General features: G+C 49.3%; 1 protein-coding gene across 1 annotated transcript in view; it reads left to right on the top strand.

Annotated features, from left to right (window-relative positions):
- Window positions 1–15,514, top strand: part of atrnl1b (attractin-like 1b) — a 95,393-nt gene that overhangs the window by 74,807 nt on the left and 5,072 nt on the right. Inside the window, exons 27-28 of the mRNA XM_030775173.1 lie at window positions 5,095–5,196; window positions 15,147–15,261. Coding sequence (XP_030631033.1) covers window positions 5,095–5,196; window positions 15,147–15,261 — 217 coding nt within the window. The remainder of the gene's footprint in view (window positions 1–5,094; window positions 5,197–15,146; window positions 15,262–15,514) is intronic.

Here is a 15,514-nt window from a genome sequence, read left to right as displayed (position 1 = left end):
TGAAGGGGGAAGCCATCCCCCTTGTTAACCTGCCATCCCCATATATAGAGTGGTGTCAGTGACTGCTGGGCCATCCCCCCTGTCGGTCACTGGGCCACCCCCCTGTCGGCCACTGGGCCACGCCCCTGTCGGCCACTGGGCCATGCCCCTGTCGGCCACTGGGCCATCCCCCTGTCGGCCACTGGGCCACGCCCCTGTCGGCCACTGGGCCACGCCCCTGTCGGCCACTGGGCCACGCCCCCCCTTAAAAAATAACAAACCACCTACTGTGCCCACATAACCACACTCTAAATCTCGCCCACATGTTCTTACCCACGTGTGTCTGCTCAGACTGGGCCATGCTGTCTGCTCAGACTGGGCCATGCTGTCTGCTCAGACTGGGCCATGGTGTCTGTTCAGACTGGGCCATGCTGTCTGTTCAGACTGGGTCATGGTGTTTGTTCAGACTGGGTCATGGTGTCTGTTCAGACTGGGTCATGGTGTTTGTTCAGACTGGGTCATGGTGTCTGTTCAGACTGGGTCATGGTGTCTGCTCAGACTGGGTCATGGTGTCTGTTCAGACTGGGCCATGGTGTCTGCTCAGACTGGGCCATGGTGTCTGTTCAGACTGGGCCATGGTGTCTGTTCAGACTGGGTCATGGTGTCTGCTCAGACTGGGTCATGGTGTCTGTTCAGACTGGGCCATGGTGTCTGCTCAGACTGGGTCATGCTGTCTGCTCAGACTGGGCCATGCTGTCTGCTCAGACTGGGTCATGCGGCCTGTTCAGACTGGGTCATGGTGTTTGTTCAGACTGGGTCATGCGGCCTGTTCAGACTGGGTCATGCGGCCTGTTCAGACTGGGTCATGGTGTTTGTTCAGACTGGGTCATGCGGCCTGTTCAGACTGGGTCATGCGGCCTATTCAGACTGGGTCATGGTGTTTGTTCAGACTGGGTCATGGTGTCTGTTCAGACTGGGTCATGCGGCCTGTTCAGACTGGGTCATGCGGCCTGTTCAGACTGGGTCATGGTGTTTGTTCAGACTGGGTCATGGTGTTTGTTCAGACTGGGTCATGCGGCCTGTTCAGACTGGGTCATTGGACCTGTTCAGACTGGGTCATGGTGTTTGTTCAGACTGGGTCATGACACTGACATTGGATCATTACAATACTGACACTGGACCATTACGACACTGACACTGGACCATTACAATACTGACACTGGACCATTACGACACTGACACTGGACCATTACGACACTGACACTGGACCATTACAATACTGACACTGGACCATTACGACACTGACACTGGACCATTACAATACTGACACTGGACCATTACAATACTGACACTGGACCATTACGACACTGACACTGGACCATTACAATACTGACACTGGACCATTACGACACTGACACTGGACCATTACAATACTGACACTGGACCATTACGACACTGACACTGGACCATTACGACACTGACACTGGACCATTACAATACTGACACTGGACCATTACGACACTGACATTGGATCATTACAATACTGACACTGGACCATTACAATACTGACACTGGACCATTACGACACTGACACTGGACCATTATGACACTGACACTGGACCATTACAATACTGACACTGGACCATTACGACACTGACACTGGACCATTACGACACTGACACTGGACCATTACAATACTGACACTGGACCATTACAATACTGACACTGGACCATTACAACACTGACACTGGACCATTACAATACTGACACTGGACCATTACAATACTGACACTGGACCATTACGACACTGACACTGGACCATTACGACACTGACACTGGACCATTACGATACTGACACTGGACCATCCGTCACCATTACCACATTTTTCTCTCAGTCACACTTCACCTCATTCCTCTCTTGCGCTAAGTTTGTTTTTCTTTTGTGTTTCTTTGCACTTGTTTTTTTGTTTGTCACTCTGTGCGATGTCTCTGTTTGAATATTTTACTGACTCACTGCAGGGCTTTGAGGCTCTTGTCTCATTCTCCACGTATATGGACAAGGAACGCCGTGTGTGTGCGCGAGTGTGTGTGTGTGTGTGTGCGTGCATGTATCTGTGAGAGAGGCTGTGCTGTTTTGAGTTAAAATCATTCAATCGTTGTTGCAAAGGCACAGAGTACATTGACGTCTTTGGTCTGTAAGCGTCATGCTGTTATCTGGTCTGTAGGTGTCATGCTGTTATCTGGTCTGTAGGTGTCATGCTGTTATCTGGTCTGTAAGCGCCATGCTGTTATCTGGTCTGTAGGTGTCATGCTGTTATCTGGTCTGTGAGTGTCATGCTGTTATCTGGTCTGTGAGTGTCATGCTGTTATCTGGTCTGTAGGTGTCATGCTGTTATCTGGTCTGTAGGTGTCATGCTGTTATCTGGTCTGTGAGTGTCATGCTGTTATCTGGTCTGTAGGTGTCATGCTGTTATCAGGTCTGTAGGTGTCATGCTGTTATCTGGTCTGTAGGTGTCATGCTGTTATCTGGTCTGTCAGTGTCATGCTGTTATCTGGTCTGTAAGCGTCATGCTGTTATCTGGTCTGTAGGTGTCATGCTGTTATCTGGTCTGTAAGCGTCATGCTGTTATCTGGTCTGTAGGTGTCATGCTGTTATCTGGTCTGTGAGTGTCATGCTGTTATCTGGTCTGTAGGTGTCATGCGGTTATCTGGTCTGTGAGTGTCATGCTGTTATCTGGTCTGTGAGTGTCATGCCGTTATCTGGTCTGTAGGTGTCATGCTGTTATCTGGTCTGTAGGTGTCATGCTGTTATCTGGTCTGTGAGTGTCATGCCGTTATCTGGTCTGTAGGTGTCATGCTGTTATCTGGTCTGTAGGTGTCATGCTGTTATCTGGTCTGTGAGTGTCATGCTGTTATCTGGTCTGTAGGTGTCATGCGGTTATCTGGTCTGTGAGTGTCATGCTGTTATCTGGTCTGTAGGTGTCATGCCGTTATCTGGTCTGTAGGTGTCATGCTGTTATCTGGTCTGTAAGTGTCATGCTGTTATCTGGTCTGTAGGCGTCATGCTGTTATCTGGTCTGTAGGTGTCATGCTGTTATCTGGTCTGTAGGTGTCATGCTGTTATCTGGTCTGTGAGTGTCATGCTGTTATCTGGTCTGTAGGTGTCATGCTGTTATCTGGTCTGTAGGTGTCATGCTGTCTTCTGGTTTGTGAGTGTCATGCTGTTATCTGGTCTGTAGGTGTCATGCCGTTATCTGGTCTGTAGGTGTCATGCCGTTATCTGGTCTGTAGGCGTCATGCTGTTATCTGGTCTGTAGGTGTCATGCCGTTATCTGGTCTGTAAGTGTCATGCTGTTATCTGGTCTGTGAGTGTCATGCTGTTATCTGGTCTGTAGGTGTCATGCTGTTATCTGGTCTGTGAGTGTCATGCTGTTATCTGGTCTGTAGGTGTCATGCTGTTATCTGGTCTGTAAGCGCCATGCTGTTATCTGGTCTGTAGGTGTCATGCTGTTATCTGGTCTGTGAGTGTCATGCTGTTATCTGGTCTGTAAGCATCATGCTGTTATTTGGTCTGTAAGTGTCTAGATGCAAAGCAGTGAACTCTTTAACAGATTAAGAGCTCAGCTAACAGTGCCTCCATTCACTGGCCCATTGTCACTGGCTGTGCTGTGCTGTGCGTGTTTATCATTGATGAGAGGGACACTCAATGCTCCCACAGTAACTGGTATTTCTGTCCTTATTACAGAGTTTCAGAAGGCCTTTCTTATTGACTTCTCTCTGTCTGTAGTGCTTTGTGTGTGTGTGTGCGCGTGCATGTGTGTGTGGCTTTGGTTGCTAATTTGTGAAACAATTAGAGCTTAATGCAGCCCAGTCCTGTCCATCCCTAATCCAATCAGCTGTGTCCTTGGCGGCTGGATCAGCTGCGTTTAGACATCGATTATCACCACGGTGACAAAACCATTGTGTTTCACTGTTTCACCCTATTGAGTAAGCGGCTGCTAAAGACAGACACCTGCCACTCAGAATGAAGAGAGAATTCACATTCAGTAGCATCTCATTCCTCCTGTCCTCACTGCCCACAAATGAATTTGTCATTTTACACGTTTTACGCACAAAAACACACACACATCATTTGTGTCAGTTTGTGTATGTGTAGGCTGTGAGGAGGTGGTGATTACAGAAAGAAGAGAGATGCTGTCATCAAAAGAGGAGGTGTAATCAAAAGAGGAGGTGTAATCAAAGGAGGAGCTGTAATCAAAAGAGGAGGCGTTGCAGACAAAAGAGAGTGTAGCAGATAGAAAGACTGTCACTCTCTCAATTTTCTCTCTCTCTCTCTCATTCTCTCTCTCCCTCTCTTTCACTCTCTCTCTCTCACACACACACACACACGCATTCACACTTGTTTGAAAGAGTCAGGGGCTCTGACAGTTGTACCCAAACATGGAGATGACTCCCTCCCGCTTGGCCAGGAGGTTCTCTGAGGGGACAGCTATCAGAGGAGAGAGGAGAAATCAATAGTTTTCTGCGGAGGTTTGGCTTTGTCTGAGGGTGTGGCGGTGTGGCCTGGGCAGAGGGGAGAAAGGAGGTGCAGTGTACGATTAATGAAAGAGCAGCAGTTGAATACTGATGCTGTGTGAATCAATGGCAGAGTAATTACTTGTCATATGTTTTAAACTGAGGGAAAATTCTCTCCAGTCTCCTCACAATGGACCTACAGGCTCCCAACCCATACCAGGCCACACCCACCTGCCCTGTTCCTGAGGTGGCTGTTTAGTTCTTCCAGTTTGTTTGTTACTGGTCTCTAGTCTGATTGCAATAGCGGATCAAGAGGTCAACTGTAGATTCATTTCTCTGAAATCCTCTGAGTCTGTGTTTAGGACAAGTGAAACAAAAAACTATATTTTTTTACTGGTCATATCCTTATCAAGTCTCCCTCTCTCTCTGTCTCTCTCCCCCCCCTTCTCTCCCTCTCTCTCTCTGTCTCTCTCCTTCTCTCTCTCTCTCTCTCCCTCCCTCTCTCTCTCTCTCTCTCTCTCTCCCTCCCTCCCTCTCTCTCTCTCCCTCCCTCTCTCTCCCTCTCTCTCTCTCTCTGTCTCTTTTCCTTTGGGCTTATAGCAGCTGATGAGGGAGAGACAGCAGATGGCCAGCAGACCGTTTGCCTCTGTCGCACTGGATGTGGGGAGTGACCAGGTGGAGCTACTGCAGGGAGGAGTTAAGGTGAGTGTGTCTAAGTGTGTGTTGTGTGTGTGTGTGTGAGTGTGTCTAAGTGTGTGTTGTGTGTGTGTGTGTGTGTGTATTGTGTGTGTAAATGTGTGTGTGCTGCTGGATTTTGGTTCAGTTTTAATTTAAGACATCAGAACCTTGGGCTGAACCTTTTCAGTCGGACCTGTTTCTGCTGAAGCCAAATTGTGTTTGTTCTTCCCCTGGCTACACCTGCTCATCCTTACAGCACTGGGATACACTTGCCTAACCTCAACACACAGTTACCTAACCTAAACACACACCCTGTCCTAACGTTTACACACAGCCTGTCCCCCATTAACTCATCAAGCTGACAACACTGCTGTAGGTACACACACACACACACACACACACACACACAGTCAGAATAACCTGCCACACCGCACAGTACTGTGTGGATTACCACTCCAGAATCCATTAGCTGAGAGTGGACGGGTGTTGAGAGTGGACGGGTGTTGAGAGTGGACGGGTGTTGAGAGTGGATGGGTGTCCAGAGTGGAGGGGTGTTGAGAGTGGATGGGTGTCCAGAGTGGAGGGGTGTCCAGAGTGGACGGGTGTTGAGAGTGGAGGGGTGTCCAGAGTGGAGGGGTGTTGAGAGTGGATGGGTGTCCAGAGTGGAGGGGTGTCCAGAGTGGAGGGGTGTTGAGTGGATCAGGGCTGAGAGTGGATCAGGGCCTGTTTAAGGGCAGGGGAGTGTGCTCTTCACCTCTGAGCATTTTTAAAATAAAGCCCAGTTTAAAGCAGTGGCACTGTTTTGTTTGTATTCAGTGAGTTTTTTTTTTTATAAGTGGTCTTGTGATGTGCTGTGTTGTGTTGTGTTGTTAGATGGTGTGTGAAGGTGAGTTTGAGAGTGTGTAGATGTGTGTTTGTAGATGGTGTGTGAAGATGAGTTGAGAGTGTGTGAGGTGTGTGAAGGTGAGTTTGAGAGTGTGTGAGGTGTGTGTTTGTAGATGGTGTGTGAAGATGAGTTTGAGAGTGTGTGAAGGTGAGTTTGAGAGTGTGTGAGGTGTGTGTTTGTAGATGGTGTGTGAAGGTGAGTTTGAGAGTGTGTGAGGTGTGTGAAGGTCAGTTGGAGAGTGTGTGAGGTGTGTGAAGGTGAGTTGGAGAGTGAATGAGGTGTGTGTTGGAGAACACTTTATAAAACGCTCGTGTTTGCACACAGAGGGCTGATAACTGTGCTGTGGTGTTGGATATTTCTGATGGAAACAGATGTTATTGAACAGCTGTATTAATAAAAAAATCAGTTCCTGTCTGTCACTTATCCCGCTCTGTCCTCCTCTGTGGACAGGGCCTGTTCCAACTGTGCATTCTCATGCTAATCATTTGACTCACCACTGGTTCTCCCCCATTGCCTTCCTCTAAAGCTGCACTGTATATGGGTATCTGACACCTGGGTGCTATATGGGTATCTGACACCTGGGTGCTATATGGGTATCTGACACCTGGGTGCTATATGGGTATCTGATACTTGGGTGCTATATGGGTATCTGATAGTTGGGTGCTATATGGGTATCTGACACCTGGGTGCTATATGGGTATCTGACACCTGGGTGCTATATGGGTATCTGATACTTGGGTGCTATATGGGTATCTGATACTTGGGTGCTATATGGGTATTTGATACTTGGGTGCTATATGGGTATCTGATACTTGGGTGCTATATGGGTATCTGATACTTGGGTGCTATATGGGTATCTGACACCTGGGTGCTATATGGGTATCTGATACTTGGGTGCTATATGGGTATCTGACACCTGGGTGCTATATGGGTATCTGACACCTGGGTGCTATATGGGTATCTGACACCTGGGTGCTATATGGGTATCTGATAGTTGGGTGCTATATGGGTATCTGACACCTGGGTGCTATATGGGTATCTGACACCTGGGTGCTATATGGGTATCTGATACTTGGGTGCTATATGGGTATCTGATACTTGGGTGCTATATGGATATTTGATACTTGGGTGCTATATGGGTATCTGATACTTGGGTGCTATATGGGTATCTGATACTTGGGTGCTATATGGGTATCTGACACCTGGGTGCTATATGGGTATCTGATACTTGGGTGCTATATGGGTATCTGACACCTGGGTGCTATATGGGTATCTGACACCTGGGTGCTATATGGGTATCTGATACTTGGGTGCTATATGGGTATCTGACACCTGGGTGCTATATGGGTATCTGACACCTGGGTGCTATATGGGTATCTGATACTTGGGTGCTATATGGGTATCTGATACTTGGGTGCTATATGGGTATCTGACACCTGGGTGCTATATGGGTATCTGATACTTGGGTGCTATATGGGTATCTGATACTTGGGTGCTATATGGGTATCTGATACTTGGGTGCTATATGGGTATCTGATACTTGGGTGCTATATGGGTATCTGATACTTGGGTGCTATATGGGTATCTGATACTTGGGTGCTATATGGGTATCTGATACTTGGTGCTATATGGGTATCTGACACCTGGGTGCTATATGGGTATCTGATACTTGGGTGCTATATGGGTATTTGACACCTGGGTGCTATATGGGTATCTGATACTTGGGTGCTATATGGGTATCTGATACTTGGGTGCTATATGGGTATCTGATACTTGGTGCTATATGGGTATCTGATACTTGGGTGCTATATGGGTATCTGATACTTGGGTGCTATATGGGTATCTGATACTTGGGTGCTATATGGGTATTTGATACTTGGGTGCTAGCTGTGATGCTAGCATTAGCTGGTGTCTGTCCCTGTGAGGATGTGGAAGATCTGTGTTCAGGCTGAGAGTAATTGCTTGTCGTAAAGGTTAATGACACAGCATCTGGAGCTGCTGAGATGTGTTAACAGAGTTCTGTGAGGAATGACAGCCCATGGTCATTAGCTCTATAGCATGTTATCTGTATGATAATGTTTCTTGTCCTCTGGATGAGTCTGTGTGAAGTGTGTGGACCACACAGTGGACAGGGCTGCAGTGAACAGTGTGTAGTCCTGTCAAAACACTGGACGTTGTGTGTTGTGTTTTTGTGTTTTTGTGCAGATGAGAAGCAGTGTGTGGAGTTGTCCACAGACACACTGTCTGAGTGTTGACAGATTTGTGGGAATCGGGCGTGAAGGTTGGCATTCCTGACACAGAAAACCGGGTGACAGGATGTCTGGGTGTCTGATTGAGGCAGGGAGGCTGAGACAGATACACCTTTCACAACACACTCTGTCACCTGTATCCAGATCCGCAGGGGCAGGTGTGTGTGTGTGTGCGTGTGTGTGTGTATGTAAAGGAATTTTGTCTTTACGGCTACAGGGGAGTGTGTGTGTGTGTGTGTGTGTGTGTGGGTGAGTAGGAGGGGAGTTTGGTGCCAAATCAAAGAAGGCTTTTTTAAAGCAGTTCAGACGACACAGCTGTCTCTGCCGGCACTCAGCATATGGGCCACTAACACCACACACAACATGATGGATGAGAACTGGCGTCAGGACGAGAGGGTGCGAGAGAGAGAGAGTCTTTCAGAATTCTCTGTCTCACTCTCATTCATTCTGTGTGTTTATTATGTTCTCTCTCTCTCTCTCTCTCTCTCTCTCTCCCTGGGGGGGCCTGGGAGGGACTAGGGGAAAAGGTGTGTGGAGAGTGGTCTAAATGGACATGGGTCCTGCCCCAGCGGTCCTATAGGGGGAGAGTTCTGGTCGCCAACAACCTGATTACTTCCACACTTTGGCACCAGTTTACGGTACTGGAACCACCAATCTCAGTAGTAAGAGAGGAAACTGGTGATTTTTTTCTTCTGGTCAGGGGAATGCTGGAACAGGTCTCCTGTCCTTTATGTAGTGCCTCAGGAAGGAGCACAGGGTCTGTTTGAGTTTCACCTCCACATACAGGCAGCACAGCGGCTCTGTGGACGGGAACAGCATGTGCACTTTTAAGGCATGATGAGGACACGGGTACGACATACACTTGTTTTTATTAAAACGAGGCTGAAGGACCAGTCTGGGACGACGCCCAAAATCAACAGGGATGAGTCCCGGCACCTCAGCATCAGAGAAGAGCCGACTGACATCACCATCCATACGTGCTTGTTTTAGGAGCACCGGACTGACTGCCTCCAAGACTCCAGGTCAGCGATTCTTGGAGGACAGTGGCCGATCTGAGGACAGTGGCTGACCTGAGGACAGTGGCTGACCTGAGGGCCGTGGCTGACCTGAGGACAGTGGCTGATCTGAGGACATTGGCTGATCTGCGGACAGTGGCTGACCTGCGGGCCGTGGCTGACCTGAGGGCCGTGGCTGACCTGAGGGCCGTGGCTGACCTGAGGGCCGTGGCTGACCTGAGGGCCGTGGCTGATCTGAGGACAGTGGCTGATCTGAGGACAGTGGCTGACCTGCGGGCCGTGGCTGACCTGAGGGCCGTGGCTGACCTGAGTGGAGCAGCAGGTGTCAGGGTCAGAGTGCTCAAAGAGGTGGTTGACACAGACTGCCAGATTCAGGGAGGCACTTTAACTGGACCCAAGAGCCTAGAGAGAGGAGGTGACAGCAGTCTTTTCCACGTTTAACAGTTTCTCCTGCTGTGGAGAGCCATCAGGAAGGGGAGGGAGCGTTTCTCCCCTTTACGGCCCTACAGCACGGGGAATGTGAAGGAACATCCACGAAGGCTTTGTACAGAATTTGTGTCAGTCACACATTTTAACTCGGTGGACTCAAGGTGCTCAGGTTTCCCCAGGAGAGTCCATGTCCACAGCAGACGCTCAGTGGTGGGTTGTACGTGGAGCCGTGGCCAATAACAGACACATGCTGCACATGACTTCCACTACAAGGAAGGGTCGCCCCTTTTTGCCAAGCTAAAGAGACACTTGATCGCCTGGTTTTAGATGCAGTGGAATTTGGGGAGTGTTTGAGGGGCAGGGTCGCGAGGTGGCCCACTAGTTGAACTGTCGTCTGGCCTCCCAGCGGGACGTTACAGAGCGCTGTCCCGTGATTCTAACGGAGACGTGACTGACCCACAGGATACCTGACATATCGCCTCCCAGCGGGACGTTACGGAGCGCTGTGCCGTGATTCTAACGGAGACGTGACTGACCCACAGGATACCTGACATATCGCCTCCCAGCGGGACGTTACGGAGCGCTGTGCCGTGATTCTAACGGAGACGTGACTGACCCACAGGATACCTGACGCATCGCCTCACAGCGGGACGTTACGGAGCGCTGTGCCGTGATTCTAACGGAGATGTGACTGACCCACAGGATACCTGACACATCGCCTCACAGCGGGACGTTACGGAGCGCTGTGCCGTGATTCTAACGGAGACGTGACTAACCCACAGGATACCTGACACATCGCCTCCCAGCGGGACGTTACGGAGCGCTGTGCCGTGATTCTAACGGAGATGTGACTGACCCACAGGATACCTGACACATCGCCTCACAGCGGGACGTTACGGAGCGCTGTGCCGTGACTCTGACGGAGACGTGACTGACCCACAGGATACCTGACATATCGCCTCACAGCGGGACGTTACGGAGCGCTGTGCCGTGACTCTGACGGAGATGTGACTGACCCACAGGATACCTGACATATCGCCTCCCAGCGGGACGTTACGGAGCGCTGTGCCGTGACTCTGACGGAGATGTGACTGACCCACAGGATACCTGACATATCGCCTCACAGCGGGACGTTACGGAGCGCTGTGCCGTGATTCTAACGGAGACGTGACTGACCCACAGGATACCTGACACATCGCCTCCCAGCGGGACGTTACGGAGCGCTGTGCCGTGATTCTAATGGAGACGTGACTGACCCACAGGATACCTGACACATCGCCTCACAGCGGGACGTTACGGAGCGCTGTGCCGTGACTCTGACGGAGATGTGACTGACCCACAGGATACCTGACGAGGTAGTGCAACCACAGGGATTTTCAAAGGTTGGGGCGTCGACCGGGGGACGGACGGTCAGGTCCTTTCACAACACTGTTCACCCAGCATGGAGGTCCTGCCAATCAAGTGGTAGCACGGCTACATCAGTGGAAATAGGATTCTCTCCCCAGACCAGGTTAACAATACAAGAGTTAACAACTATTAAGGGTAATCCCTATATTATAATATTCCATCTTGTATGAGTAAAGCCCGGGGTGTGTGTGTGTGTGTGTGTGTGTGTGTGTGTGCGTGCGTGCGTGCGGGTTTTTGTGTTTTCCCGTTATTTTTACTTTACGTTTTGGATCAGCTGTATGTCAAACCTGTCAGCCAGTAGGCGATTTGTAGGGGGATGAGGGGAGATGCCATCCCTCTTGTGACCAAAATGACCAAAATAACAAATTTGTGTGGTGTGGTCATTACTGTGTTGAATGGTGGTCTCTTGGTGTAACGGGTGCTGTGACAGAGTGCTTCGGCTGGTCCTGTGGAAACTGCAGTGGTTACCTTGGAAACCAAAAATTAAGGTAAACATTCAGCCGCTGTCCTGAATGTTTTCCTGCATGGAATAAGAAAAGTAGAGAGAGAAAGATAAAATGTGTGTGTGTGTATGGCCTATGGCCTAAAGGACATTCATATTTGATCAGCGTGTAAAGACTGGAATTCATGTCCAGGTCAGCTGTAATACTGATGAAAATATTGAAATTTGCTTCTGAAGTTCAAATGCTCGGTGATCATTTCTCATAACAATAAAGCAGAGAAGAGATGATAAGGATGTGTTCTTAAGAATGAGTGTGAGTCCAGTTGGCCGACAGGTAAAACTCCCCCGGTGTGGTGTGAGTCCAGTTGGCCGACAGGTAAAACTCCCCCGGTGTGGTGGGATTTAGGGTGCCGTGGTTTGTCATAATGGAATGATCTGTTATGTCATTTGGAGCATTAGCGGGTTGCATTAGCGTCTGTAGACCCTGGGCTTTATCACTGTTCATGAGTTGTACGGTACAAATGGGCCGCGATCAGATTAGCTCTAATCCGTCTGAGTGACGCTAATGTGAACCAGACAAATTACCCACGGTAAAATTTGAAACCGTAAGCGATCACTGGAAATGCAGGAAAATGGATTTGGATGATGGTTTGGACTTGTTTGATATCAATATTACGCTCCTGTTATCTGCTACCCCCCCCCCCCCCCCGGCCATTTTCGTGCGTGTGAACCCGTGTGGAGTGCTGTCAGGCTTCCTGAGACCACAGATCTCTCATGTCTCTTATGGCTTTTGATTACAAAGGGGGGGGAAAGCGAAGTCTATAGAACACGACCAAAAACTTTATCATCAGCCTGACGATGGCGTTAGGGGTCGGTCGGGGCAGCGCTGGAGCGGGTTTGACCCCCCCCCCCCCGGGCACAGACGACTCCCCGCGAAGCGTGAACGGGTCGAGAGATGTATCGGGAACAGGAGATGGGTGGCTGACTGACATTTAACAGAGAAATCACACAGTCTCCTCTGAGATGCTGCAGGCAGAGAGACAGAGAGAGAGCACAGTCTCCTCTGAGATGCTGCAGGCAGAGAGACCGAGAAATCACACAGTCTCCTCTGAGATGCTGCAGGCAGAGAGACAGAGAGAGAGCACAGTCTCCTCTGAGATGCTGCAGGCAGAGAGACAGAGAGAGAACACAGTCTCCTCTGAGATGCTGCAGGCAGAGAGACAGAGAGAGAACACAGTCTCCTCTGAGATGCTGCAGGCAGAGAGACAGAGAAATCACACAGTCTCCTCTGAGATGCTGCAGGCAGAGAGACAGAGAGAGAGCACAGTCTCCTCTGAGATGCTGCAGGCAGAGAGACAGAGAGAGAACACAGTCTCCTCTGAGATGCTGCAGGCAGAGAGACAGAGAGAGAACACAGTCTCCTCTGAGATGCTGCAGGCAGAGAGACAGAGAGAGAACACAGTCTCCTCTGAGATGCTGCGGGCAGAGAGACAGAGAGAGAACACAGTCTCCTCTGAGATGCTGCAGGCAGAGAGACAGAGAGAGAACACAGTCTCCTCTGAGATGCTGCAGGCAGAGAGACAGAGAGAGAACACAGTCTCCTCTGAGATGCTGCAGGCAGAGAGACAGAGAGAGAACACAGTCTCCTCTGAGATGCTGCAGGCAGAGAGACAGAGAGAGAACACAGAGATGGAGGGGGGAGAAAGGGGGGAGTAGAAGGATAGAAATTCTACACACGGACAAACAGAGAGGCTGAAAGGGAAGCCAACCAACCCCCCCACCACCCCCGTCACTCAGAAACAATGGCTTGGAACTTTTAAGTGCAGCACAAGTGGCCTCTTGTCGTCTGCGAGAGACAGTTATTGCTCTGATAACAGCCTGCGTGTGCACGGCAGAATGGACATCACTGTCAGCGAAGGCTTCAACTGACCTTTAACAGTCACCTCACACACGCCTGCACCATCTCACTCCACAGCTGCTCTCAGCCAGGTCTGTGTGTCTGCGTCCGTGTCTGTGAGTGCGTATCTGCGGGTGTGTGTGTGTGTGTGTATGTGTGTGTGCGCGCGCACATGTGCGTGTGTTTGAGTGCACGTGTGCCTATGTGCAGGTCTGTGTTTGTTTATGTGCGTGTGTTTGAGTGCACGTGTGCCTATGTGCAGGTCTGTGTTTGTTTATGTGCGTGTGTTTGAGTGTGCGTGTGCCTATGTGCAGGTCTGTGTTTGTTTATGTGTGTGTGTGTGTGTGTGTGTGTGTGCACTCTCGCTGGTGTCGGTTGTAAAATCCGTCTCACTGTGATTTGTCTGGATCGTAATTGGAGGAGAAGAGGAGAGGTTGTCATTACTGACAGTTGCTAGTGGATTTTTGGGACATGCAAAATAAACTCTTTGATGTTAAAAAAAAAATCCAGAATCATTTCATATTAGGAAGGTTTTTTATGATAAGATTCATATGTATTTTTCATACATATATTCGTATTTTCAGAGCTGTGAAAATGTCCTTTGTAAAGGGTTGCTATCCAAACTGATCTGCATTAAAAAATGACTCGTTGATGTTGAAGTAAGAGCTTGTGTGAGAATGTGCTGTTTGTAGCGTGTCTGACATGACTCCGCTGTCTTGATTAAGAGACATCAGATTGAGCAGGTCTGGGTCCCGCTCCCCAAAACCTTTCCAGTTCAAACAGCCCTGTGGGTCAGCTGGGAATCCAAGTGGTAATGGAGCGTTCCAGGGGAGGAGTGAGGAGAAACCAGCTCAGGTGTGGTTTTGTCCCTGAGCTGTGCATTCAGCAGAGAGTGACCATGCTGCCGTACGTTCGTTAGAGGAACGAGATGTCTGAGGTCAGACACACTGAGTCAGCCGCTCTGAAACCTGTCAAACGCTGCACACTCACCTAGACATAATTATAATGACAGATTTATGCAGAACTAATTATGATGATTAGAACAGGATGGCAAAGGTCATGTCCTGGTAAAGGCATGCACATTTGGAAGCAGGACTGGGGCCTTGATTTGATTGGATGAGAGCTGTCATTTGGCTGTGATTGGCTGTAGGGAGTGGAGGAAGAAGGGTATGGTTTGACCACAGTTTGTCTGTATGTTCAGAAACTGTGGTGTATTATTGAGATTAGAGTTGTGTGAGTTGATTGGCGGTCTGTGACTGTCTGTGTCTGGTCTCACAAACTGTTACTGAAAATAGTTTTGGTGAGTTAAACTGACGCAATATCTATGGATGCAAAATTGAATCAAGCAAATTCAGATTTGCCTGGTGAATCTGTCCACAGAAACCAGCAGTATGTGTATTCAGTGTGTATTCAGTGTGTATTCAGTATGTATTCAGTGTGGGTATTGTAATGAAGGATGTTTGATAACATGTAGCTGTCACACTCCTGGAGTTTTTTTTTTTACAGCACGCAACACACACACACACACACACACATACACATTCACTCTTGGCCTGTGTGTCATACAGTGGGACTGGTTTATATGTTAATTACACTCAGCCTGTGGACATGCTCATATTTAATACATTTTCTATGTCTCTCTCTGCAGGGTCCACCCAAACCCATTGCCATGGAGCCGTGTTCAGGGAACAGAGCTGCTGTGTTAACAGTCCTGATGTGTCTGCCTCGGGGACCGTCTGGAGTCCCACCTCCTGGGCAGTCGGGTAAGGACCTTTTTGTGCACCTGTTAAACTCTATCAGTCGTCAACAACCTAGAAATGGACCCGACATAGCTGCGCTACACAAACAGACCTGACACAACCCCCTACACAAACGGACCTGTCACAACCCCCTACACAAACAGACCTGACACAACCCCCTACACAAACGGACCTGTCACAACCCCCTACACAAACAGACCCAACACAACCCCCTACACAAACGGACCCAACACATCCCACTACACAAACAGACCTG

This window comes from Chanos chanos, chromosome 5 (assembly GCF_902362185.1).
Source record: "Chanos chanos chromosome 5, fChaCha1.1, whole genome shotgun sequence".
NCBI classification, from domain to species: domain Eukaryota; kingdom Metazoa; phylum Chordata; class Actinopteri; order Gonorynchiformes; family Chanidae; genus Chanos; species Chanos chanos.
The sequence above is the reverse complement of the archived record's forward strand: the minus strand, read 5'-3'. Positions and strand labels throughout refer to the sequence as shown.